General features: G+C 50.1%; 1 protein-coding gene and 1 long non-coding RNA gene across 4 annotated transcripts; one reads left to right on the forward strand and one right to left on the reverse strand.

Annotated features, from left to right (window-relative positions):
• Positions 1–73: 73 nt before the first annotated feature.
• On the reverse strand, positions 74–24,439 carry IQCD (IQ motif containing D). 3 transcript variants are annotated; one of them, XM_045458265.1, is made up of 5 exons: positions 24,264–24,439; positions 5,700–6,521; positions 3,273–3,506; positions 1,332–1,403; positions 74–540 (listed from the first exon to the last, which is right to left on the reverse strand). In XM_045458265.1, exons 2-5 carry the CDS (start codon positions 6,426–6,428, stop codon positions 247–249), a joined length of 1,329 nt encoding a protein of 442 aa, XP_045314221.1. In that variant the 5' UTR covers positions 6,429–6,521; positions 24,264–24,439; the 3' UTR covers positions 74–246. The 3 variants fall into 3 exon arrangements, with proteins under 3 accessions (XP_045314221.1, XP_045314218.1, XP_045314219.1); XM_045458262.1 differs by having other exon boundaries at positions 24,225–24,439; XM_045458263.1 differs by lacking the exon at positions 24,264–24,439 and adding an exon at positions 7,452–7,485.
• Positions 4,892–7,725, forward strand: LOC123588046. The gene is made up of 3 exons (XR_006707666.1): positions 4,892–5,278; positions 6,108–6,294; positions 6,930–7,725. It is a non-coding gene; the product is annotated as an uncharacterized LOC123588046 (long non-coding RNA).
• Positions 24,440–24,645: the final 206 nt, after the last annotated feature.

Here is a 24,645-nt window from a genome sequence, read left to right on the forward strand (position 1 = left end):
TGCTGGCCCCCAGCGCGTGTGCCCTCCCCACGCAAAGGGCATCTACGAGCATGACACAGATGCGGCCAGCAGCCCCGGGCAAAGCGACGTTTATTCGGAGGATGGGACTTGAGATGGTTTTTAACTTTGAAAAATCCCTCCAGCCAGGAATGGCTGGGCTCCCCCTCCTCGTGGCCCCCCAGCCTGCTCTCCGAGAAGTGAGGAGCACGGCGACACGGGTGGGGAGTGGGGCGCCCGGGGGGAGACTCACTTCCTGCCCTTGCCCTTGCCCTTCTTGCCCCTCCCTTTGGTCTTGCTTCGCTTTTTCCTGGACCTGAGCACGGAACGGACCAGGTAGCCCTTCCACACGGCCTGGATGAGCGTGGCGGCCCGCACCATGCGCAGCATCTCCTGCTCGGCCTCCGTTTTCTTCTTGGCATTGACCTCCCGCTCGGCCCGGATCTGGGCGAACTCCTCCACGAGCACCTTGTACCTCTGCCTCAGCTCCTCCAGCTGGACCTTCTCCTCCTTGTGGATGATGTCGAGCTCCTCGTACTCGTCCTGGGGTGGGGGGGGCAGGGGGTGGGGGTCACCGAGCACGGGGTGCCACCTGCCACCCTCCCCTGCGTGCACCCCCGCCCTTCCCGAAGGGGCTTCCGCCCCGGCAGTGCCGCCTGCGGTCCCAGAGCTGTGGGGAGGTGGGCCTGAGGGCACCCTGTTTTCTAGGTCTCCGTCCGCTAAGCGCTTCCTCCAGGCCGCGTCCTGCGCCGGGTGCTAGCATTTGTGACCGTGGTGCCTCACTGTATCCCTTTCATGGTCCCAGCACGGGGATGACTCGATCACATGCAGAGTCAGGCTCAGAAAGGTCAAGCCCCTTGCTTCCGGTCACACAGCGGGTAAGGGACACTGGAGTAGAAGCTCCAGATGATAACAGGGACCAGCTTCACTGCGCTGTCCCAGCAGGCGGCACATCTCAGGCCCTCAGGAGAAACCTGGGCGCGACTGAGGGAAGCAGGGGAGGCAAGCCCGTGCCTGAGTCTGCCCAGGAGGAGCCCTGGCTCATGAGGCTGCTGGCAGGAGCCGCGTGCGGAAGGGACAGAGAGTATGGGATGTGGACACTAGATGGAGCCAAGATCGTTGGGCCCAGTGACAAGCGCTTAGTGGCTTCCGGCTTCCGGCTTCCGGCTCCTTCTTCTCCCACCTCTCCCCACGCTGTGCGAGGCCAGAGAAACCCTTGAGCCTAAGGTGAGGGGCAGGGAAGCCTGTCTGGGGAGGCCCGGAGCTTGGCACAGACCATGGGCCTTTCCTAGAGGACCACGGGAAACGCACTCAAGAGACTACAGCACAAATACCTGCTTCTCGCCCATCTCCATATCGTATTTCTGGATCCAGTTCTCGATTTCCGTCTCCACTTTGTATTTCTTCTAAAAAAAAGTCAACGAGTCATTGTTTGATGGATTCATAGGAACAACAAACCGTGCCGAGCTCACTCTGCAACAAGCTTTAACGTGCCTTGCCCACAAGGTAGCTTCTCCATTTCACAGACGAGGAAACTGAAGATCAGACGTGCTAACTCACTTGCCCAAGATCGCAGAGCGAATGAGAGGTAGAACCTGAATTTGAAGCCACAGGTGTCTGACTCCAGAACACTCTAGGCAGAGGGAACAGCCAGTGCAAAGGCCCTGAGGTAGGAACAGGCTTGCGGTGTTTAAGAGCAGAAATTGAGCCAGTGTGGCCGGAAATGGAGTGGCTGAGGAGGAGCGGGGTCCCAGGGAGGTCAGAGTGAGAAGCTGCATCACCGAAGGGAGTGTCAGCAGTGGAAGCAATTTGGATCCTAGGGTAAAGGAGACGGAAAGCCATTGGGTGGATTTTGATGCAGGAGAGGGACATAATCTGTTGTTTAAAGATCAGCTCCCCTACCTACAACGGAATGTTATTCAGCCATAAAAAGGAACGAAGTATTGACAAATGCTACGTGGATGAACCTTGAAAATGTGAGCTAAGGGAAAGAAGCCAGACACAAAAGGCCACATATTCTATGATTCCATTTATATGAAGTGTCTAGAACAGGCAAATCCATAGAAACAGAAAGCAGATTAGTGGTTGCCAGGGGCTAGAGGGAAGGGGGAATGGGGAGTGACTGCTTAACGGGTACGGGGTTTTATTAGGGGGGATGGAAACGTTCTGGAACTAGATAGAGGTGGTTGTACAACACTGTGAATGTACTAAATGCCACCGAACTGTTCACTTTAAAATGGTTAAGTTTAGGGGCGCCTGGGTGGCTCAGTCGGTTGGGCGTCCGACTTCAGCTCAGGTCACAATCTCACGGTTCGTGGGTTCGATCCCTGCGTCGGGCTCTGTGCTGACAGCTCAAAGCCTGGAGCCTGCTTCGGATTCTGTCTCCCTCTCTCTCTCTCTCTCTGCCCCTCCCAGGCTCACGCTCTGTCTCTCTGTCTCTCTCAAAAATAAACATTAAAAATTTCTTTTGGTGGTTAAGTTTATGTTATGTGAATTTCAGTGAAGAACAAATAAACCAACTCCCTAATCCTACGGGACAAGAGCTCTTGACTTGGGCACCATGGACGGGCTGGCTGCAGAGGGCCTGTGCCCCCCAGAACCGTCCCCCGGACGTGCAGGTGTATCTGTGCCTTCCTCCGGAGGAGAGGCCCATGGCTTCCATCAGATGCTCAAGAGTCATGACACTAAGATGAAAACGGGGAACAAGTATTAGAGAATTCCTTTATGAGGAAAGAGATCCGGAAGCAAACTGGGTGTGTGCAGGCCCAGGGCCCAGAGGAGATGCTGGAGAAGGCAAGAGAAGCGATGTGTCCTGAGCACTTAATGCGCTCACTTTCCACCTACCGTCTCATTCGATTCTCCTAATGACCCATTAGACCGATCTGCTCACTTTCGTTTTAAAGATGGCAACACGGGCTGGAGGGAATTACGAAATTCGCCTCCTTCAGGTCCTTTGCACGACGAGGTGGGTGTTATCATCCCTCTGGGGCCCAGAGTGGTTAAGGCACTCGCCCCAGGTCACACAGCCAGCGTGCAGGAGGATAGGACCAGTGTCTCCGCCCCAGCCCCCAGGCCCATGTGTAGCACAGGGGGTGGGGGGTAGACACTGGCTCATTCCTGCACTTCCCCTGTTCCCAAGCCCTCCTCCTCAGGGGAGCTGTTCCCTGGCGGGCTGGGGGAGCCCCACCCTGCCCCGCCCTCCCGCTACACCCCCCTCCCCTGCCCCCCCCTCCCCCCGGGGCCTCCGTTGTCCCCTCCCTGCTGTCCCCCCGTACCTTCCTCAGTGCCTGCTCTGCCTCCCGGTTTTCCACGACCAGGTTGTGGTGTTGTGACCTCAGCCGCAGTATCTCCTGCTGGATCTTGGCCGCCCGGGCCTGCGAGGCCCGGAAGTCTGCCTTCTGCTGCTTCTCGGCCTCCTGCTTGGTGCGAAGGAGGTTGTTCTCGGAGAGCCTGAGCACCTGGTGCAGGTGGTTTTTCAGTTCTTGGATCACGAAGTTCTCTTTCTCCACCTGGGCCAGGAAGACGAGAGGCTCCATCATTATCTATGTGATGCCCGATAGTCACACGAGAACTGGTACCACACGCTCCCTTGCGGGTTGGGGGTGGGGGGGGGGAGCCCGCCACCTGCGCTGTTACCTGGCGGAACCCTGCCCCCAGTGCCCAAGGGGGACGGAGACCGCCTGATCACAGCCAAGGCAATTGAGGCTCAAGGGCATCGACTCATCTGTCTGGGGCTGTACAGCTGAGCCGGGGAGGGGTGGGGGTACTTGAAGCCAGGTCTGTCTGATCCAGACCCCATGTGCTTGGCCACCCCCTCTGTCTCCTGGCTTGAGTGATGGGCACAGGCAAGCTGGGGCGAGGCCTCTGGGCAGGTCTGGGACAGTGGCACAGAACAGGAGTATTCCGTTGGCAGAGACACTAGGAGTGTTTCATGAGAGCACGAGACACACGTACTGTGGGGATTGCCCCCCGCTAATGCTTGAGGGACAAAACCGCCCTCAGAAGGCTCTAGAACAGGAATGGGGGTGGAGGATGGGGCCATTTTGTAAATAAGCTCCAAAGGCTGGTCACAAGCCCCGGAGTCTCCCCGTGAGCGCAGCAGTGCTGTGACTGGCTCCCGCCAGCAGCCTGGGGGGCTGGGGTCAACTGGCAGGGGGGACCCCTGGGGGTCTGAGCTTCTCTTCACCCCGCGGCAGCCCAAGGCTGTCACCCTCTCATTTCACACTGAGATCCAAGTGACACAATAACACTTGTCAACCCAGAGAAATGGAATTCGAGCCCAGATCTGTCCAACTTGGAAGCCCAAGCCGTCTCCACCACCCGAATGGGACCCACTAAGCTGTTTGGGGCCCCTCTCCCTGTCCCTCGCCGGCGCTCTTCCAACCTGTGCGTGGTCTCCCCTGACCGAGTGCCCCGGGCCGAAAGAGACAAGGCCCCCATCCTCTTATAGGGTGCCAGACCCGAATCAAATCACCAGATAAATAATCGCATAAACATTCCTCAAGAAACTCTGCTTTCAAGGACAAATTCAGTGAGAACCTAAGGAGGTTCAGCCTGAGCTAGGGCGTGGGGGAAGCCGGGCGGCAAACAGTTGCGCAGGGCCTCGCGCTCTGTGTATCACAGGGGGCTGGAAATGGCAGTGCCAAGGGTGTGGAGCAGAATACTCCTGGGAAACGTGGCCCCAGGCACGGACGACCCTTCCCAGCAAAGCCAGCCACAGGGTGTGGCTCAGATCCGTGACCGTGGGCTACTTCCAGGTTGCATCCCCAAAGGGCCAGGGTCAAGGCCCTCCTCCCCTTTCTGCCTCCTGTTGGCTGGACCAGCGGTGACATGATGGGGGTCTTCTGGGTCCACGGTTAGAAGCCCTGTGTGGGTGGGCGGGGGGGGGGGGGGGGGGGGGAGGGAAGGGTTGGGGGAGGGGCAGCAGAAAGGCCGGGCGGAAGGAGCCTGGAGCCCTGACGAATTTACAAGGCAGAGCTTCTGTGACTGCTCCAGCTTTGCCACTAGAGAGAAACCCATTTCCACCTTGACTAAGCCGCTGTCATCTTGGGTCTGTCTTGGGAGCCAAACCTATACTTAGATACCGCCTCACGGGGACCCTGTAAGGCTCTTCTGAGCAAACGTATGCACAGCATAATACATAGGTGTGCATCCCGGATGGTTATTAGGTTGGAATCATGTTATCGTTCCCCCTTCTTCAAAATCCTTCTAGAGCTTCCACCTGTGCCATCTGCCCCTCGCCCTCCGAACAGAGATCACATTCGTTGATGAGGCCTCAAAGGTACTGTGTGGTCTTCTGGCCCCCAGCCCTTTGCAGAAAGAGCTCGCCTGTTGCTGGCCTGGCCTGTTCCTCCTCCCTCTCTTGCCTGGTTCACTCCCTTTCGTTCTTCAGGTGTTGGCTCTGATGTCTCTGACCCTTTGGGTCTCTTGTAACACTGTCCTATGGCACCCTGCGCTTACCCTCCGTCGTATTTCTCAAAACCGTAACGAAATCAGGTCTTTAAGACCTACCTTCCCCCAAACTGCATGAGGCAGGGACAATGTGGACTCATTTATGAGACCCGGCACCTAGTAAGTGCTCCTAGCAGTACGCCCACGTGGGGTGAGTGAATGACAGCAGGCGTTTAAGTCACCGAGGCAAAAACCCGACCACCGAAAGGGTTGGCTTCTCCGTGCGGCCCCTTCCACGGTCTGACCGATACCTCTGCGTCCCTGTTCTTCATGCTCGCCGCCAACTCATTCTCCAGCGCCTCAATGATGTCCTGGTTCCTCCTGTTCTGTCTACTGACATCCTGTATGAACTGAGTCTTCTCTCTGGCTTCCATGGGGCTGGTGAGTAGCTTCTCGAACAGGAAGCCCCGCAGTTCCATCAGGCAGTCAATAAAACGCTGGGCTTCTGCGCTTCTGCCCAGCGCGTGCGTCTCCGAGAGCTTTGCCGCCTGCGGGTTATCGAGCAAGAGTCTCAGGACATCCTTGGTGGACTGTCTGATGTGCTCCATGAGCGGCAGTAGGTTGGATTTCTGCAGCTGCACGGAGAGGAGGCGGTCTCTGAGCCATCCCTCGTCCTCAGACTCTTCCTCCTCCTGCAGCCGCCTCTCCTTATCCTGTAGGTAAGCGACACTGTCCAGGAGGCTGCGACACAGGTCCTCGTGCTCTCTCACTGCCCTCCTGACGTCCCCTCCCAGAATCCCCTCCAGAGCCTCGTCCTTGGAAGCCAAGTGTGAGAGCAGGGTCACCAGCTCCACCTTGTGGATGGTCTCGTCCAGTACGGACATGACCCTCTTGGTCTCGATGGTGGTGAGTTTGGACTTCGAGGGGACCAAGGGTTTTAGCGGGGAGGCCGGCTTTTTGGACAGCTCTGCCGTCAGCCTCATTCTGTTGATGTCAGGGCCCTGGTAGAGAGGGGCCACGGCGAGGACATCGAGAGCCATTTTCCGAGCGGTCTCCCTTGCCCCTGTGCGCCCTGGGAGGCGCAGACGTTGGCAGACTACGTAGGTCTCCTGCCGTTAGTGGCTCTGGCGACCCTACGAAGGAAGGAGTAAGCGGTTAGTGGCGCGGTGCTGCACGAAGGTGGCTGCTGTGGCCGCAGCGGCCACAGACCGTCAACGCCGAGAGCTCGTCCCGGGTGCCCCGCAGCTTTTACGCAGAACCTCGCACTGAAAGCAGTTTCTAGCGTTGTGACGGCATCGGACACGAGGGAAGGAGGACCAAGCGTAGAGGTGGGTCTCAGGCACAGATGTCAGGCAGGGCACAGCCGGGAGTGCAGACACCATTCTGTTGAAGCGACTTAACTAGGTAGGATATTAAGCGTCCCCGGAAATGGGTTTGTTCAGCCATTTACATTAATGAGCATTTAATCGCAACAGACATCGCTTCGGGTGACTTAACATGAATGAATAAAAGTCAATGCTATTGAATTTTTTTTTTTAAAGCATCTAAATATAGAAAGCCAGTTACACGGGTGATGGAAAGAGTTGAGAGGCTAACCAGGGAAGGGGAAGCCACCCAGCCACTGTCAACGGCAGGAGGCCACCACAGAAGGAGCTGGTGGTGAGCTTGGAGGACGAGGGTCACCCAGGGGAAGCTGGAACTGCACCCATTTCCTGTCCAGGCGGAGCTATGGCCCCCCCAGGAGCTGTGGCCACCGCTGGAAACGCAGCCCCAAGCAGAGAGAAGAGGAAATACCGTGGTTTCTTCTTCCTCCCACCCTCCAATCCGACACCAGTGCCTCCCATTGGCCAAACCCCGGGGGAAGCCAGAGGACAAGACGAGTGGGCACAGCAGCCTGCAGGTGTCAGCAGCCCGAGACAGAGCAGCACAGGGACAGAGGGAACAATGCGGCTGCGAGCAAATGGGACTGGGACCAGCACAGCACATCTGCGCTGGTTTTTAAGTATGGATTTTAAAAGTCAGGGGGGGCGCGAACAGTGACTTTGAAACACAGTCTTTCGAACCTGCTTCGCTACGTGCGATGTCGTATCTCGGACTGGATCCTGGAAGGGGAAATGGACGTTAGTAGGAAAATGTAAAATCAAACCAAGCCGATGGTGTCGTTAACAGCATTGTACCAATGTTAGTTTCTCGGTTTTGACAGACAGACCCATCACGGTTATTGAAGATATTAACGTTGGGAGAGCTGAGTACAGGGCATTTGGGAATCCTGAACTATCTTTGCAACTTTTCCGTAAATATACGGTCATTACGAAATAAAAAGTTGAAAAGACTCTCTGAGAAATTTGTGGCAGCGATCAGAAATCGATCATGGATGTGGTCTACCTGGCACAGTGGCTGAGTACTAGCTTCGCAGTAGCCCCACTTGGGTTTAGATCCTTGCTGGGAGGACCCTGGGCTACTTGTCCAATCCTCCTAAGCCGGGGCTTCCTCAGCCATAAAACAGAGATCTTAAGATTCGGTGAGAAGTTGCTGGCACAGGGCCTGTACATGGTAAGTGCTCAATAAATAATAACTAGCATTATTAACCCAGGGAACCCCGATCCCAGGTCCAGGACTGTGGTGATTTCCTGGTCTGAGTGTCTGGGCTTGGCCGGAGATCCGGATGTACCATCGGACTTGCCTCCTGCCTCCTGCCTCCTGCCTCCTGCCCAGGATTGGCTGGGCCTCCCAACATACCATGTCTAAGAGGGACCTCACCGCGTCCCCAGCCCTTACCCTGCTCCTTCCTTATCCTTTGCCCTGGCGATTGGCAATTCTGCCATCCTACTTGCTCGAGCTGGAAACCTGAGTGCCACCCCACACTCTCCTCCCCGCCCCCCCCCCTCCCCCACATCCCAGTCTCTCCGTTCTTTCTCTGACAGCGCCTCCTCCTTTCCTTTCCTTCTGGGCAGCCTCTGTACCACCGAGTGAGGGCCTTATCATCTCTCACTCGGATGATTAAAGAGCTTCTTAACCGGTCTGCTTACGTCTGCTCCTGCTCCCTGCAGTAAGGGTCATCTATCTGGGTAGTTATTGAGCTCCTGGGGATATAAAAGAGATTCAAGGAATGGTTCCTGTCCTGCCAGAGTTTATAACCTAGTTTGGAATATGAAACACGCACGCGTGAAAGTTCAACAACTCTAGGAGGAAGGGCATAAAGCTGTAATCACAGAATAGGTTGAGATCATGCCCAGCTTTCAACATAGAGTGGGGACTTTGGAGTTTATCTTGTAGGAGATTGGGATCCATTTTGATTTTGGGAAACAGGTAACAGGATCAACTCAGTTTTTCGAGAAAGATTGGTCGTAATGGATGATTTACAGGGAAAGGGTTGTGGCAAGTAGAGAGCTTGGGGTATTATAAACCTTCCACCTCAGGGCCTTTGCACATGCTCTTTTCTTCTTCTTGAAACATTCTTCTCCCTCCTCATTACTAAGTTAATTATTTGCACTCAGATCTCAGTTCACGTGTCACTTCTTCAGGGAAGACTTGCCTGGGCTTCCAGGCTGGGTCGAATTCTTGGAGTTGATTCTTATAAGGCCAGCCTCTTTGTGGCAGCCACCATCCCCATCCCAACCTCCTTCCTTCTTGCTTGCCTATAATATAGTGGCTGGAAATATTCAATGCTCAACTTCTCAACCTCCTTTACAGTTCTGAGTGGCTATAGACACTGTTAGAGCCAATAAAATAGATAAGTTTTCTAGGGGCTTCTAGGAAACCTTTTACCTTCCCCATACAAAAGAAAGACATTGTTGGCTTCACCTCCATTCCTTGAACTTGGGCTTTAATGCTGGAGCAGTGGCAGCCACTTTGTGAATGAGAAGGAAACTGCAGGAATGCTATTCCTGATGTCATTCAGCCACTGGACCTTCCAAGGGTCCATCATCTCTTACCCAGATGACTGTGAGAACCTCTTCACTGGTAGCCCTGCTTCCGCCCACGTCCTCCACGGTCTCATCACAGCAGCCAGAGGGAGCCTTTTAAAACGTCAGATTCTTTTACTCCTCTGTTCAAACTCCAGCTCACGAGGACCGGTTATTAAAATTTCAGGGTATTTGTGAGGTTCCTGTTAAGCCATTGGTAACTTGACTTTTTTTTTTTTTTTTAAGTTTGTTTCATTTATTTTGAGAGAAAGAGAGAGAGAGGTAGAGAGAGGGAATCTCAAGCAGACTCCGCACTGTCCGTGCAGTGCCCGATGTGGGGCTCGAACTCAGGAACCGTGAGATCGGTGACCTGAGCCGAAACCAAGGGTCAGGTGCTCAACCAACTGAGCCACCCAGGTGCCCCAAGCCATCAGTAGTTTGAAATCAGCCATGGTGGGAGTATTTACGCACGGAAATTGGCGAATACTACAGATCAGGGCCCCCTCCCACCAAACTGGTTGTTGGACATTTACCAGAACCCCCCGCTACCAACAGCTCCCCATCTCACTCGGGATAAGAGCCAAAGTCCTTACAACGACCTAGAAGGCCCTACGTAATCTGGCTGCTGCGACCACTTGCTTTTCTGCAGTCAGACCGACCCTTTTGCTGTTCCCTGAACATGGCAAATGTGCTCCAGCCTCTGACAGGGCCTTTGCACTTGCTGTCTGTGCACCACGGCCCCTGCCCCCCGCCAAGCCCCAGGGCTGGAGCATTCATCTAAATATCTGCAAAGCTCGTTCCCACACTTCCTCCTCTGCTCAAATCTTGCTGTAGTAGTGAGTGCTCTCCGGATTTCCTTCCTAAAACGTAAACCCTCTCCTCCTCCCTGCCCTCCCTGCCCTCCCTTTCCCCCTATCCTGTTTGCTTTTCTCCTGGCTAGGTTCTCACCGTCTGACATCCATATATGGGCCTGTTTGTGGGGCGCCTGGGTGGCGCAGTCGGTTAAGCGTCCGACTTCAGCCAGGTCACGATCTCGCGGTCCGTGAGTTTGAGCCCCGCGTCAGGCTCTGGGCTGATGGCTCGGAGCCTGGAGCCTGTTTCCGATTCTGTGTCTCCCTCTCTCTCTGCCCCTCCCCCGTTCATGCTCTGTCTCTCTCTGCCCCCAAAATAAATTAACGTTGAAAAAAAAAAAAATTTATGGGCCTGTTTGTTTATTGTCTGTCTTTCCCCCTCCCCTAAAAGGTGAGCTCCAATGAAGGCAGGGGCTTTGTCTATTTTGATCACGGCTACATACCCGGCACTGAAAAAAACACCTCAACATCGTCTTGGGGCGAGGGCTGGGCCTGCCACCTCCAGGTGCCCTGTGCCCTTCTCCTTGTCATCTGCTGTGGATGCGAGAAATGTTTCGAAGACGGAGTCATCAAGGGGCGCCTGGGTGGCTCAGTCGGTTAAGCGTCCGACTTTGGCTCAGGTCATGATATCGCGGTCCGTGAGTTCAAGCCCCGCGTGGGGCTCTGTGCTGACAGCTCAGAGCCTGGAGCGTGTTTCAGATTCCGTGTCTCCCTCTCTCTTCTGACCCTCCCCTGTTCATGCTCTGTCTCTCTCTGTCTCAAAAATAAATAAACTTTAAAAAAAAAAAAAAAGAAGGAGTCATCAGGACTTGATGAGTGAGACCATTTTGCGTTTGGGGGACTGGGAGAGAAAGATTGGGCCCTTTTGAGGGACTAGACAAATTGGGGGGAAGGAGGTGTGGAAGGGAGGACAAAGAGCTCGTTTTATTTAAAATATATTTTTAAGATTTATTCATTTTTCAGAGACAGAGAGTGAGCGGGGGAGGGGCAGAGCGAGAGGGAGACAGAGAATCTGAAACAGGCTCCAGGCTCCGAGCTGTCAGCACAGAGCCCGACGTGGGGCCCAAACTCACAGACAGTGAGATCATGACCTGAGCTGAAGTCGGTCGCCCAATGGACTGAGCCACCCAGGCGCCCCTCAGTTTTGTTTTTTTTTGTGTGTGTTTTTTATTTTTTAACGTTTATTTATTTTTGAGACAGAGAGAGAGACAGAGCATGAACGGGGGAGGGGCAGAGAGAGAGGGAGACACAGAATCAGAAGCAGGCTCCAGGCTCCGAGCCATCAGCCCAGAGCCCGACGCGGGGCTCGAACTCACGAACCGCGAGATCGTGACCTGAGCTGAAGTCGGGTGCTCAACCGACTGAGCCACCCAGGTGCCCCTTTTTGTGTGTTTTTTTAAAGTCTATTTATTTTTGAGAGCAAGAGAGAGTGTGCTTAGCCACGGTCGGTGTCTGTTGCTTACAATCAAAGAGGCCTAGCTGAGCCTGCTCTAGGCATCTGACAACACACATCCAGGGGGTCCTGGGAGGCCTTGGGGACAGAGACATAAATGCAGAGGGAGGAGTCGCGGACCTTGAAGCCCCAAGAGCTATTCAGTTCCCGAACCGGAGTACACGAACAGAAGAGCGGGAATCAGAGGAACATCTCGAGTGACCACGAGCAAGGAAGAAAGGCAGCCAGATGAGATGCTAAGGACGCTTGCTTCCTCGGCCAGGCAAAATGGGTCCCAAAGTCAGAAGGCTCTGGGAGCTGACCGAGTGGAGGCGAGGAGGGCCCTACCTTGCATCTCTTTGTTCCCCCCCCCACTTTCTGCTCCCCCCGTCAATCTCGTGAATCCCCTTAAGGCTCCCCCCCCCGAAGATCATGTTTCAGGGACAGCCAGGGAGCTTCCTCGGCCCCTCTGAAGATCTTCGCTCCGTGGCCACGGGATGAACATGAACAAAGTGCTTCATGAAGCTCGCCCATTGTCCCCCAAAGCTCTCAGGCATAAATCAAAAAACGCCTGAACTCTTCAGAGATTGCAGCTGGAAATGCAACGTTCTATGAAATGTTTCCAATTTGCTTTCAGCCAAATTACCTCTTTTGCTTTAAAGGGCAAACTTGTTTTCTTTGATTATGATGACGCCCATCAGTGTTTGACAGCTCATTTGGGTGAACACGGAGAAGCCAGCGGAACGACGATCGGGGGGAAATGCATCTCGCTCTGATGACAAAAATCACTGGAGAATCTCTTTCCCTTGAATCCTAATATGATCATTTCATGTCCTTTTTAATGCCACCAACCTTAATATTTAAATCATTTCCAACTTAAGCCTCTCCTTTTAAAATTCCTGCCCTGAGAGTGAAGCAAGGTTGTTAATGGATGGGGAACTTTAATTGGGTCTTCCCTTTATTTGTCATTAATTCTGCTGATGAACTTTATAAATGGAAATATATCTTTATCATGCAAATTATACCTCGTCTTCATTCAAATGGGCTTGTTGGATATTTTATTACTTTTCACTCTCAGAACATTTTGAGAAAAGAAAAAAAGGGTTTGAGTGAAATTACATTTTCTTCCCCTTGGGGAGAAAAAGAGGAAGAAAACCCGACCCTTGCAACTACCCCGCACATCTCACAATGGTACATGGAGGCAGAGGGGGTTAAACAAAACTGGTGTGGTGGGAGGGGAGGAGGCGGGGGGGGGGGGGGGGGGAATCTCATTGCAAAGAACTACATTTTGATATTAACTAACTCTTGACAACTGACTCCATACCCAACACTGTTCTAAATGCCTTGGGTGTATTAACTCCTTCATTCCTTACAACAACCTTACGAGGTCGGTGCTTTCATTAGCTCTACTCACAGACAGGGAAAGGGAGGCAGAGAGGGAGGCGAGATGTTTCCATGAGTTTATAGCTACTAAGCGGCCACGCTGGGGTCTCAGCCCAGGCAACATTTCTGGAGAGCCTGCCCCCCCCCCCCCCCCCCCCCCGCCGTAACTCCAACTGTCCGGTCTGACCATTTTCAGATCGACTTTTCTAGTGGCCCAAGCACAGTGATACTTTGCCGGCCCAGTTTCAGTGGATCCCGTCAAGCAGAGACCCAGTGGACAGACGGGTCCCAGATCCGGTTCCCACAGCTTTCAATCGACTTAGCGGCTACAATATGAATGCTCATATTTGTCGTTATAGGTATATGTACACGTCCCACCAGCAGTGTTCTTGCTGGTGTCGCATTCCCGTGGGCACACCTGGGATCAGACACAGTTTGCGACAACAGAGCTGTCGCCCCATCGCGCTCTCCCCGCTCGAGAGAGCGCATCAGGATGCTAATGAGTGAGTGGCTGAATTATTTTAGGGTGAGCTTTGAATCATCTCTCATTGACTTTTATGTTTTTGAGTCAATCATTCATCTACTTTGGAGCTTATTATAAACTAATTACGGAGACACCCGTCGTAACTGATCACGACACAGGACTGTCGAGCAGCATGAGGCCGTCGTGTGGGAAGCAGAACGTGGGGTCTGGGTCAGGAAAGCAGCCTTCGTGAGGGTTAGTTCTGATTCAGGGTTGTCCAAATCTCTCTCACTAACATGCCACCTTTGTGATTTCTGCCAAGTCTATAGACCGGAGCGTACTATTACCAACTCAACTTTTTTTTTTTTTTTTTTTCCTGAAGTGTAAGTATACTTTCATTCTTAAGTACTTTCATGAAAAAGGAAGCTTTCTAACTAGAAAATCTGTATCACTGTCCTCACAGAGAAGACAAGAATGTCTACATCCTGATATCAATTCACTCTAGCTGGACGCTATTGCTCAGGGACGATGAGCATGAGCCCAGATCTCTGTTGTTAGAAAGCGAGATTAGCAACTGGCAGGGAGATGTTACAGACATACGAAAAAAGAGAGAAGAGATAAATTACAAATGTCAGGAAGGAAAGAGAGGCCATCACTACTGATCCCATGGATGTTAAAATGATAATAAAGGAATGTAATGAACTCCTCTGTGGCCATAAATTTGATAACCTAGATGAAATGGACCAATTCCTTGAAGATACAATCACAAAAACTCTCACGAGGAGAAATAGATAATCTCAATGGGCCTTTATATATTAAAGAAATTGATCAATAATTAATAACTTTCCCAAACAGAAAACTCCTAGATGATTTCACCGGTGAATTCTACCAACTATTTGAGGAAGAAATTATACCAGTTCTTCAACATTTCTTCCAGAAAACAGAAGCAGAAAGAGTATTTCCTAACAGGTTCTATGAGGCTAGCATTATTCTAATGCTAAAACAGACAAATGCCCTATAATAAAAGAAAGCTACAGACCAATATCTCTCACAAACATAGATGCAACAATCCTTGACAAAATATTCACAAATTGAATCCAACAAAGTATGAAAAGAATTATATCCCACAACCAAGTGGGCTTTCTCCTCTGCCTGCAAGGTCCATTCAACATTCAAACATCAAGGGGTGCCTGGGTGGCGCAGTCGGTTAAGCGTCCGACTTCAGCCAGGTCACGATCTCGCGGTCCGTGAGTTCGAGCCCCGCGTCGGGCTCTGGGCTGATGGCTCAGAGCCTGGAGCCTGTTTCCGATTCTGTGTCTCCCTCTCTCTCTGCCCCTCCCTCGTTCATGCTCTGTCTCTCTCTGTCCCAAAAATAAATAAACGTTGAAAAAAAAAATTAAAAAAACAAAACAAAACAAAACAAAAAAACATTCAAACATCAATTCACGTAATCCATCACATCAACAAAAAGGAAAACCATGTCAATAGATGCAAAAAAAGCATTTGACAAAACCCCCACACAATTCAACAAACGACGACACTAAACTTCTCAGCAAATGAGGAATATCATGGAATTGCCACAACTGGATGTAGAACATCTACAAAAGCCCTACAGCTAGCATCATACTCGATTGTGAGGAACTAGAAGTTTTTTTCCCTAGGATTAGGAACAAGGCAAGAATATCCCCCCTTACGCTCCCTGTTTAACACCACAGTGGAAGTCCCGGCTAATGCTATAAGACAAGAAAAGGAATTAAGTGTATACAGATTGGGAAGGAAGAAATAAAGCCGTCTTTGTTTGCAAATAACATGATTACTTATGTAGAAAATCCCAAAGAATCTCTATACACGCTCCTGGAATCGCACAATTATAGCCAAGTTGCCGGATGTAAGGCTAACATACAAAAGACTTATTAACACCAAACTCAGATTGTCTCATTGATGTAATTAGAATTAAAGTAGACCTGGAAAGGATCTTCAGCATAGGCGTCTCACCATGAGAATCGATGTAAGTGGTGTTAGTGCCACGTGTATACATCTCTTCCAAAAAATATCGTTGAACCAACAAAACGAACTGAACGGACCCTCTCTTATAGTACCAGCCTACTGTTTAAAATTCCTAGTACAGGGGCGCCTGGGTGGCGCAGTCGGTTAAGCGTCCGACTTCAGCCAGGTCACGATCTCGCGGTCCGTGAGTTCGAGCCCCGCGTCGGGCTCTGGGCTGACGGCTCAGAGCCTGGAGCCTGTTTCCGATTCTGTGTCTCCCTCTCTCTCTGCCCCTCCCCCATTCATGCTCTGTCTCTCTCTGTCCCAAAAATAAATAAACGTTGAAAAAAAATTTTTTTTAATTCCTAGTACATGTATTCCTAGACAACTAAATATTTCCTCAGTGACTCGTAGCTTCGACTGAGATTTTTTTTTTTTTTTTTTTTTTTGCTTTCCTGGCTCCAGTCTTGCCACTTCCCATGACTAGACAAAAAAGGCTGCTTGTGGTTTAGATGGGAGAGAGCTAAGGAGGAACGGTTTGGGGTGGGAAATATGGTTGGAGGTGGAGATGACAAAGACAAGTTTTCACAAGAGATGCTATTTGTTTTTACTTCCTACCCTAGTGGAGAATTTGCAGTTCCCGCCCAATTTCGGATGGAATAAAACCATGTTGTGGATTTCACAATTTGTGTAGTTGATTTCAAGTACTTAAAAAAAAAATTTTTTTTTAATGTTTATTTTTGAGTGAGAGTGAGAGTGAGCCGCGGAGGGGCAGAGAGAGAGGGAGACACAGAATCTGAAGCGGGTTCCAGGCTCTGAGCTGTTAGGAGAGCCTGATGTGGGTGTCGAACTCACGGGCCACGAGTTGGTGACCTGAGCTAACGTTAGAAGCTTAACCAACTGAGCCATCCAGGCGCCCCTGATTTCATGTACTTTTGACAGCTCTGTCCCGTTTCTGAGCTTTACAATTGCCACCCACCCCAGGCCCTTAGGACCTAACACTCCCTGCTTCATTCTTAACCTGAGCTCCTTCTTGGGATTCAAAGAAATCTTTGATGGCTAAGGGATTCCTGGCCACTTAGTTCTGATTTCACCACGTACTTGCTGGGTTAATAGGCAGAGGTTTTGCCTTTGAAACAGCAGGAATTTCCCTTTTAGTCTCGGGAGATCCCACTGGTCTGGCAACCATGCAAATAGCTTTCTTCAGAACTCTGTATGTTTTATCTGAGCCTTCTAAGTCTAGAGCGGAGAGAGTGAGCGGCTGGAAAGGGGTAGAGAATCCATGACGGAGACTGCTGTCCCAAGCCAAGATCACGTAGTGGACACTCAACAAATCACTGTGGCATAAGTGAAGAGACGGCAAATCCAGCCCATTTCCTCACAAGGAGATGTTGGCATCATATGATAATGTTACTTCAAGAAATACGTCATGTCCTGAATTAGAACCAGAAGATAGCATCATATTTTAATAATGAAAACTGTGGGCCAGCATTTGGCCTATTTGTTTCCCATCCCTGTACTCGGGGCTTGGAATTTTAAAATAAAAAGATTTAAATCCAATTTGTTTTTTTCTTTTTCGTAGTTTTTTTTTTTTTTTTTTTCTTTCTATCACCACTTTTGAAATATTACCCAATCCTCTCATGTCCTTTCGGAGAACCTGTGTTTTGTGGGTTATATTTGGTTTGCAAAAGATTCCCAGGCTGGAGCTGTTAGCAGTGAACGCTGGAGGTATTAACAGATAACAGACGGAATCTCATCTGCCGTGATGACTTCATGGCTGTGGGCTCCAACGTTACCCTGTGCTTTGGAGACAGAGGGCACTGAGTGGTGACGGAGGCTGGGAGGCAATGCGCTCCTGGGGACAGATTTCTAAACTGTCGGTTCTAATGAATGCTCTCTACTGGAAACTGGCCATAGCTACAGCCCTGGGCAAGTTCACTTGACCTTCTGGGCCCTTATCTCCTCATTGGTGAAGGAGAAAAGAAAAACATGAGCCTACCACACACAGTGATTAAGTTTGTGGGTTCTAGATCCTTGCTGTGTGGCTTTAGGCAAGTCGATCAAATCCTCTAAGCTTTGGCTTCCTCATCTGTAAAATGGGGACAGTAAGGGAACCCATACTCAATAGCACTGTCATGAGTACAGCATGAAATCCTGGCTCAATAATGTTTAGCTTGGGCGCCTGGGTGGCTCAATCGGTTAAGTGTCCGACTTCGGCTCAGGTCATGATCTCACGGTTCATGGGTTCAAGCCCTGTGTCTGGCTCTGGGCTGACAGCTCGGAGACTGGAGCCTGCTTTGGATTCTGTGTCTCCCTCTCTCTCTCTCTCTCTCTCTCTCTCTCGCTGCCCCATCCCTGCTTGTGCGCGCTCTCTCTCTGTGTTTCTCAAAAATAAATAAACGTTAAAAAAAAATGTCTAGCTTTTATTACTTTTATTATGATTTCAAAAATAATATAATTTAGTATTTTTTAATGTTTATTTATTTTTTTGAGAAAGGGAGAGAAGGCGAGCAGGGGAAGGGCAGAGAGAGAGGGAGACACAGAATTGGAAGCAGGCTCCAGGCTCTGAGCTGTCAGCATAAAGTCTGACGTGTGGCTTGAACTCACAAACTGTGAGATCATGACCTGAACCGAAGTCACATACTTAACCAACTGAGCCCCCAGGCGCCCCTATGGTTTAGTATTAATATTTGAATACTTCTTAAAATAGAAGATGTATTTTTCCTCAGTATGCAGAAGGGTTTATAAAGTGCCAAAATGGAACGACTTTTGACTCTTTTTTACTGTTTTAAAAAATTGTTTTAATGTTTATTTATTTATTTATTTATTTTAAGGGAGGGCACAAGCAGGAGAGGGGCAGAGAAAGAGGGAGAGACAGAATCCCAAGCAGGTGCCACATTGCCAGCACAGAGCCCGATGTGGGGCTTGAACTCTTGGAATGTGAGATCAGGACCCATGATGAAACCAAGAGTTGGCTGCTTAACGGACTGAATCACCCAGGCACCCCTACTATTTGTTTTTAATTTGACTGATTTCTACATTATTTTCATTTTTCTGTTGGTGATAGAGGACTGGAGTCCCGTTTCCTGTCTCCTCCTCCTTACAAATTAATTCATCATGATTTTTAATTCCTCCTTTGGTTAAATGTCATTTTAGACGTGTTTATTTCTGGTTATATTCAACTGTGGGTAGTATCACTGTGGCTGTTTGAGACAAAAGGAAGAATTTCCTAGTGGTGCATTTAGATTCTTCTAAAATAAACTTACTCCACCTAAGAAAATATTTAAATCCTCATCTTATCAAATGCGAAACACTGGCTTTTCCTCACTGCTTGATTACGTTCAAGAAGTGTCTTTTTTTAAACCAAGGATTACGACCCTTCGGTGAGTAGTGAAATCAATTCGCCAGTTGGGACTGGCGTTAAAAATAAATGAAATAGAATGGGAACTATTAGAGTGCATGGCATGTAGTTAAGTATTCATGTGTTATAAACACGTGTGTGCTGAGCAGAGAAGGAAAATGTATTTCTTTGGTTTGTGGTTAAAGGGAAAAAAAATCTGTGTTCGAAAGCCACCCCCCACCCCCCTCGCTAAAGGCATTTGATTGGTTGTAGAATATAACCTGCTGCTATTATTTGAAAGCTAAGGTCAAAGAGATACTTTCCCCTGATTTCAAATCATCTTGATTTGCAATCACGTTTCCTTTCGGTTCCACTAACCAGGGCCTGAAGGGAAAGGTAGGGTTATGTGCACATGTACCTGTTCGCATGCAATACCATTTGCCTTTTATGGAAATATCAGTCGGGGACAGGGTTTCTTTCTTTCTTTCTTTCTTTCTTTCTTTCTTTCTTTCTTTCTTTCTCTCTCTTTCTTTCTTTCTTTCTTTCTTTCTTTCTCTCTTTCTTTTTCTTTCTTTTTTCTTTTTCTTTCTTTCTTTCTTCCTTCTTTTTCTTTCTTTTCTTTCTTTTTTTCCTTTCTTTCCTTCTTCCTTCCTCCCTCTTTCTTCCTTTTTTCCTTTCTTTCTTTCTTTCTATGTTTATTTTTGAGAGAGAGAGAGAGAGACAGACAGACAGACAGAGCGTGAGTGGGGGAGGTGCAGTGAGAGGGAGACAGAGAATCCAAGCAGGCTCCAGGCTCTGAGCTGTCAGCCCAGAGCCCCGACGTGGGCCTCCAACCCATGAACTGTGAGATCATGACCTGAGCCAAAGTCCGATGCCTAACGGACGGAGTGACCCAGGCGCCCCCTGTGGCAGCGTCCCTAGCCTCTACCCTTTCGATGCTAGTAGCACATTTTTCTCATCACCAATACTGACCAGTTGGAGACAACATGTCTCTAGACATTGCCAAATATCCCCACGTGGTGAGGGTGGCAGGTCGGGGGGTGCCCCTGGTGGAGAATCACTGGCCTAGACCACAGCGGCCTTGCTCTTGTATAAAATTCCTGCCCCCCCCACCCCCACCCCCACCCCCAAGTCCAGCGCTCCATCCAGGTTCGAAGGAAGGCCTGTCCCTGGCTAGCTCAGCTCTGTCTGACAAGCTGACATCCGTGCCATCTAAAGCTGCCATCGGTTATGAAATCAAGATCAGGTTCACAAGCTGAGCGTCAGGAGACCCAGCTGCATGATTCTCCCTGTTGGAGCTCTTGGAATAAGTCTGAGCACGTCCCTTATCTCTCTGGCATCTGAGGATACAATACTTGTCCAAACCACATCAAAAGGCAACTGGGTGGAGGAGCGCTGATCTACGAGATGAGAAAGCCCTGTTGAGGGTTAAAAGCCCTCTTCAAAGGGGAGTGATAATTATTATATGTTGAAGCATAAATCAGGTGGTGCCTCACTGCTCTGAGTTCTTGTCTCCTAGGGAAAAGGTGTGTGTGTGGGGGGAGGAATTTAGCACAGAGCAAGGAAGACTCAGCCTTTTCCATTTTTTCACTGTAAATGAAGTGAAAACCCAAGCTAAAACCATGGCATTTACATCTGATCACGTGCGCCTAGAATGTTCCGGAGGGATGCCTTGCTCAGGGGTAGGGCAAATGCCCTGGACAGCCTGTCCAGCCTGTAGGCAGGGAGACTGATGCTGGGTCTCTGTTGCCCCACTGCTTCCAATCTAAGGCTGTCTGGGGCTTTCTGGGTGGAGGGTGCAGTCTGGGAGAGGGAATGGTGGGGCAGATTCTTGCCTTCTAGCAACAACTTGTGTATGTCCAGACGAGGCATGAACAGTGACTTCAGACCTCACCCCTTCTCAAGTTTGCCTTTCCTGCCATTTTCAGTACTTTTTTGTCGTGTCCCAGCCTGGTCATCTGGCTATGCTTCTATTTTCACTTCCTGTCGACTACCTTACGGGGCGGGGGGGGGGGGGGGGGGGGGGGTGGGGTGGGCAGGGAATAAGAAAGTCATCCTAACTTGATTGGTTAGAAAATCCAACCGTGGCGTCTTCCCTCATTGCTCAAGAGGAGACATGAAAGGCTGGGGGAGGAGTTTTAAGCAGGGAGTGAGCGACGAGACGACATCTACTGCCTGGATAATTGTGGCGAAAGGGTTGGCAGGTGCAACGAGACAGAAGGATCAGGTTTGGAAGGCTGTCACGGTGTCTAGGGAAGAGACGTGGGTGGCCTCAACCAGAGACAAAGCAGTGGACGGGCCCTAGGAACATCGAGCAGGCGAATCAGTGGGATGAGATGAAGGAGTGGCTGTGGGGGCTGGGGGAGAAGGAAGTGAGGGATGGTGCCTAGAGTCCTGGCTCAGGTTGCCTGACGGATTGTTTCGGTGTTTACGCAAAGGGTGAACACTGGAAGAGAAGCAGGCGTTGAGGGGTTGGGGTGTTTACTGATGCAGAACTTGCTATCCATTTACCAACTGTGGGGCTGTGTGTGCCTGGAGGGGGCACCTCTCTCTAGTTCACATCAAGGCACGATATATGTATAGACTAGCAGCCACCTGGGTGGGACATCTGTGAAATGTGGCAGAGTGGTTGATATCTGGAGTAGATTTTGTGTTTTATTGTTATTGTTTTTAATTATTCAATGTAATTAATTAATTTTAATTTAATTTGTTTTGGTGAGAGAGAGAGAGAGAGCGAGCACACAAGCAGGGTAGGGGCAGAGAGAAGGAGAGACAGAGTCCCAAGCAGGCCCTACACCATCAGCGCAGAGCCCGATATGGGGCTTGAACTTAAGAACTGTGAGCTCACGACCCGAGCTGAGACCAAGGGTTGGATGCTTAACTGATTGTGCCACCGCAGGCGCCCCTGGAGTAGATTTTAAGAAAGACCCAGAAAAACCCAGAAATGTGAGAGCTGTTACTGCACAGATGGTGACTGAAGCCATGGCAGGGACAGGGCAAGCAGAGCGAGAAGGATGAAGCTCCTTCACTCTTTTTTTTTTTTTTTTTTAATTTTTTTTTTTAACGTTTATTTATTTTTGAGACAGAGAGAGACAGAGCATGAACGGGGGAGGGGCAGAGAGAGAGGGAGACACAGAACTGGAAGCAGGCTCCAGGCTCTGAGCCATCAGCCCAGAGCCTGACGCGGGGCTCGAACTCACGGACCGCGAGATCGTGACCGGAGCTGAAGTCGGACGCTTAACCAACTGAGCCACCCAGGCGCCCCACTCCTTCACTCTTTTAATGGGATTTGTTCTGATTGGCTTCAATCTCCCCGACCAGCCATCCCTCAAAGCCCTCCTGCCCTCACTCTGTGCTGCAGCCACACTGGTCTCTAAAGTGTTCGAAGCACCAGGATCTTCACACACGATGTTCCTTTTCCCAGAAACCATTTCCCAACCCCTAGATTAGCTCTTTCTCAACCTTCAAGTCTCAGCTCAATGGCTACCTCTCCCCAGACTGGAACAGAGAGGGCACTGTGATCTGTGGAAACCCTCTGTACCTTTTCTGCATGGTACTTATCATGGGTGTAATTTTTTTTACGCTCTATTGAGGTATAATTTACATCCCCTAAAATTTGCCCATTGTAATTGTACCACTCCATGACTTGTTTGTAAATGTTCAAAGTTATGCCGCATCACCACAAAATTTCTATCACTTCCCCCCAACTTCCCATGAGCTAATTTGCAAACAATTTCTTTTCCCACATTTAACTTTTCTGGATATATCATACAAATGAAATCACATAAATGGAATCATACAGTATGAAATCTTTCGTATCTGACTTTGTGCTTAGCTCAGTAATTTTGTTTTCAATGTGAGGGAGAGAGAGTGTGTGAGCGGAAGAGGGGAGCAGAGGGAGAGGAAAAAAGAGAGACAGAGAGAGAGGATCTTAAGTAGGCTCCACGCTCAATGCAGAGCTCCACTCGGGACTCAATCCCACGACCCTGGGATCATGACCTGAGCTGAAATCAAGAGTCGGATGCTCAGCTGACTGAGCCCCCCCAGGCGCCCGAGCGCAGTAGTTTTTAGGGAGGGGTGACTCTGGCCTCCAGGAGACATTTGACAATAATTTGGATATATATTTGGTTGTCACAGCTGGGAGAGGGTGCTACTGGCATATATAGTGGGTAGAGGCTGGGGATAAAGCTAAAACATCCTGCCCTGCACAGAATGGCCCTCTACGACAAAGAATCGTCTATCCCGAAATGTCAGTGGTGCCAATGGACCTGACTTGGCATAATGGTTTTGAGGTTCAACCATGTTGTAGCATGTATCATTATTTCGTTCCGCTATTCTTTCTGTCTGTATGAATTCGACTATTCTAGGCATCTTATATAAGTGGAATCATACATAGTTGTCCTTTTGTGCTTGGCTTATATTCACCTAGCATTAGATCTCCATGGTCCTTGTAGCATTTATCAGAATTTCATTCCTCTTACAGGCTGAATCATATTCCATTGTGCGTGTTTTTTTTTTTTTTAATCCATTTATCCATTGATGGGCTACAGTTGCTCTTTGAGGAAAGGATTTGTCGTCCTCCATGCTCCACCGTTCTAGAAATGCACATCCACAGGTGCACATTTACATTTATCTGTATATTACTAGATTAATGACTATCTCCCACATTAGACAAGCTCCATGCATGGAGGAATTAGTTTCGTTGTTGTTGTTGCTGTTTTCTCTACCCCAGCACCCAGTAGTAGGCACTGGGTGAATACTTATGAATATTTGAGATATGGAACAAAACGACTCCCTCTGATCCATTTGAAGCAGGAAGACAAATGGACAAATGTGCTTTAGGAAGAAAAAAAACTGCCACTGTTTGCTGAGCACTTACTACGTTGCTCAGCTCCATGCCAAGCTTTTCATTGCCTCAGTTCACTTGATCCTTAACAACTAACCCTTTGAATGAAGTATGCACAACGAAATCACATTTTAAGGACAAGAATGGGAATTAAGTTATGTCGTTAGCACAACAGGAAAACAATGATATAATCGAAAGGACCTAATCTGAACACACCCAAGTGAGATGATTTGCATGCTCATCCTGGAATGCATGGCCTTTGGGCGAAATGGTAGGGAACTTGTAAACTACCCTCTCATCCCCATCACCTATGTTTGACTTGAACTTAGTTAACCAGGATGTGACTCCACTTGACTAGTATCATCCACGTATAAAGGATGAGGAAGCGGGGATGTGAAGATGGTGAGCGGGGAGGCAGAGTAGAAGCAAGGACACAGAAGATGCCCAGTACTCCTTGAAGGCAGTGGAGAGGGAGGCCCGGACAGAGGCAGGGGCTGGAGAGCAGGGTTCTGGGGCAGGGACAGCATCGCGGTGCGGGCTACTGATTCCTCAGGCACCAAATGATAGCGGACTGGATCCTATTCCCCATCTCCCGCTCATTCCCGGCCCTTCCCCAGCGGGGTCACTCACCTGCTTCTAGCGCCCTGGTTTCTCAACGCAGTTACTTACCTCCGTTGTACCTGTGTTGCTAGGTTACCCGCCAATCACTGAAGGAGGGACTCGGCGTCTGACCGACTTTCTTTTTCACCATTCCATTCCTTGTTTCGCTCAATCCGCCCCACCTCCTGAGGCCTGACCAATCAGGAGTACCGCCTCTCTGACCCTCCGCCAATGAAAAGGCCCGCGACTCTCCCGGGGTTGGGCTGAATGAGGAAGGCGGGGGTGGGGTGGGTGGGGAAAGGGGCGGAGCTTCTTTGTCCCACCTCTTCCCAAGGAGGTGGGCAGGGGATCCTGCATCAGCAGCGGGCGAGAACTGGGGAAGGACGTGAAGCTTGCCCAATCAGAGCTCATCATGCTGCCTGGGTAGCCAATAGGCCGCGGCAAAGAGGCG

Source organism: Leopardus geoffroyi, chromosome D3 (genome assembly GCF_018350155.1).
Source record: "Leopardus geoffroyi isolate Oge1 chromosome D3, O.geoffroyi_Oge1_pat1.0, whole genome shotgun sequence".
NCBI lineage: Eukaryota > Metazoa > Chordata > Mammalia > Carnivora > Felidae > Leopardus > Leopardus geoffroyi.

Bases quoted from the DNA above. Each gene is read 5' to 3' on its own strand.
- IQCD (XM_045458265.1), bottom strand. From the start codon at position 6,428: ATGGCTCTCGATGTCCTCGCCGTGGCCCCTCTCTACCAGGGCCCTGAC. The intron at 3,507-5,699 runs GTATCGGTCAGA...TTCCTGGCCCAG, and splicing joins TGAAGAACAGGGACGCAGAG to GTGGAGAAAGAGAACTTCGT. The intron at 541-1,331 runs GTATTTGTGCTG...CCCCCACCCCAG, and splicing joins TGGAGATGGGCGAGAAGCAG to GACGAGTACGAGGAGCTCGA.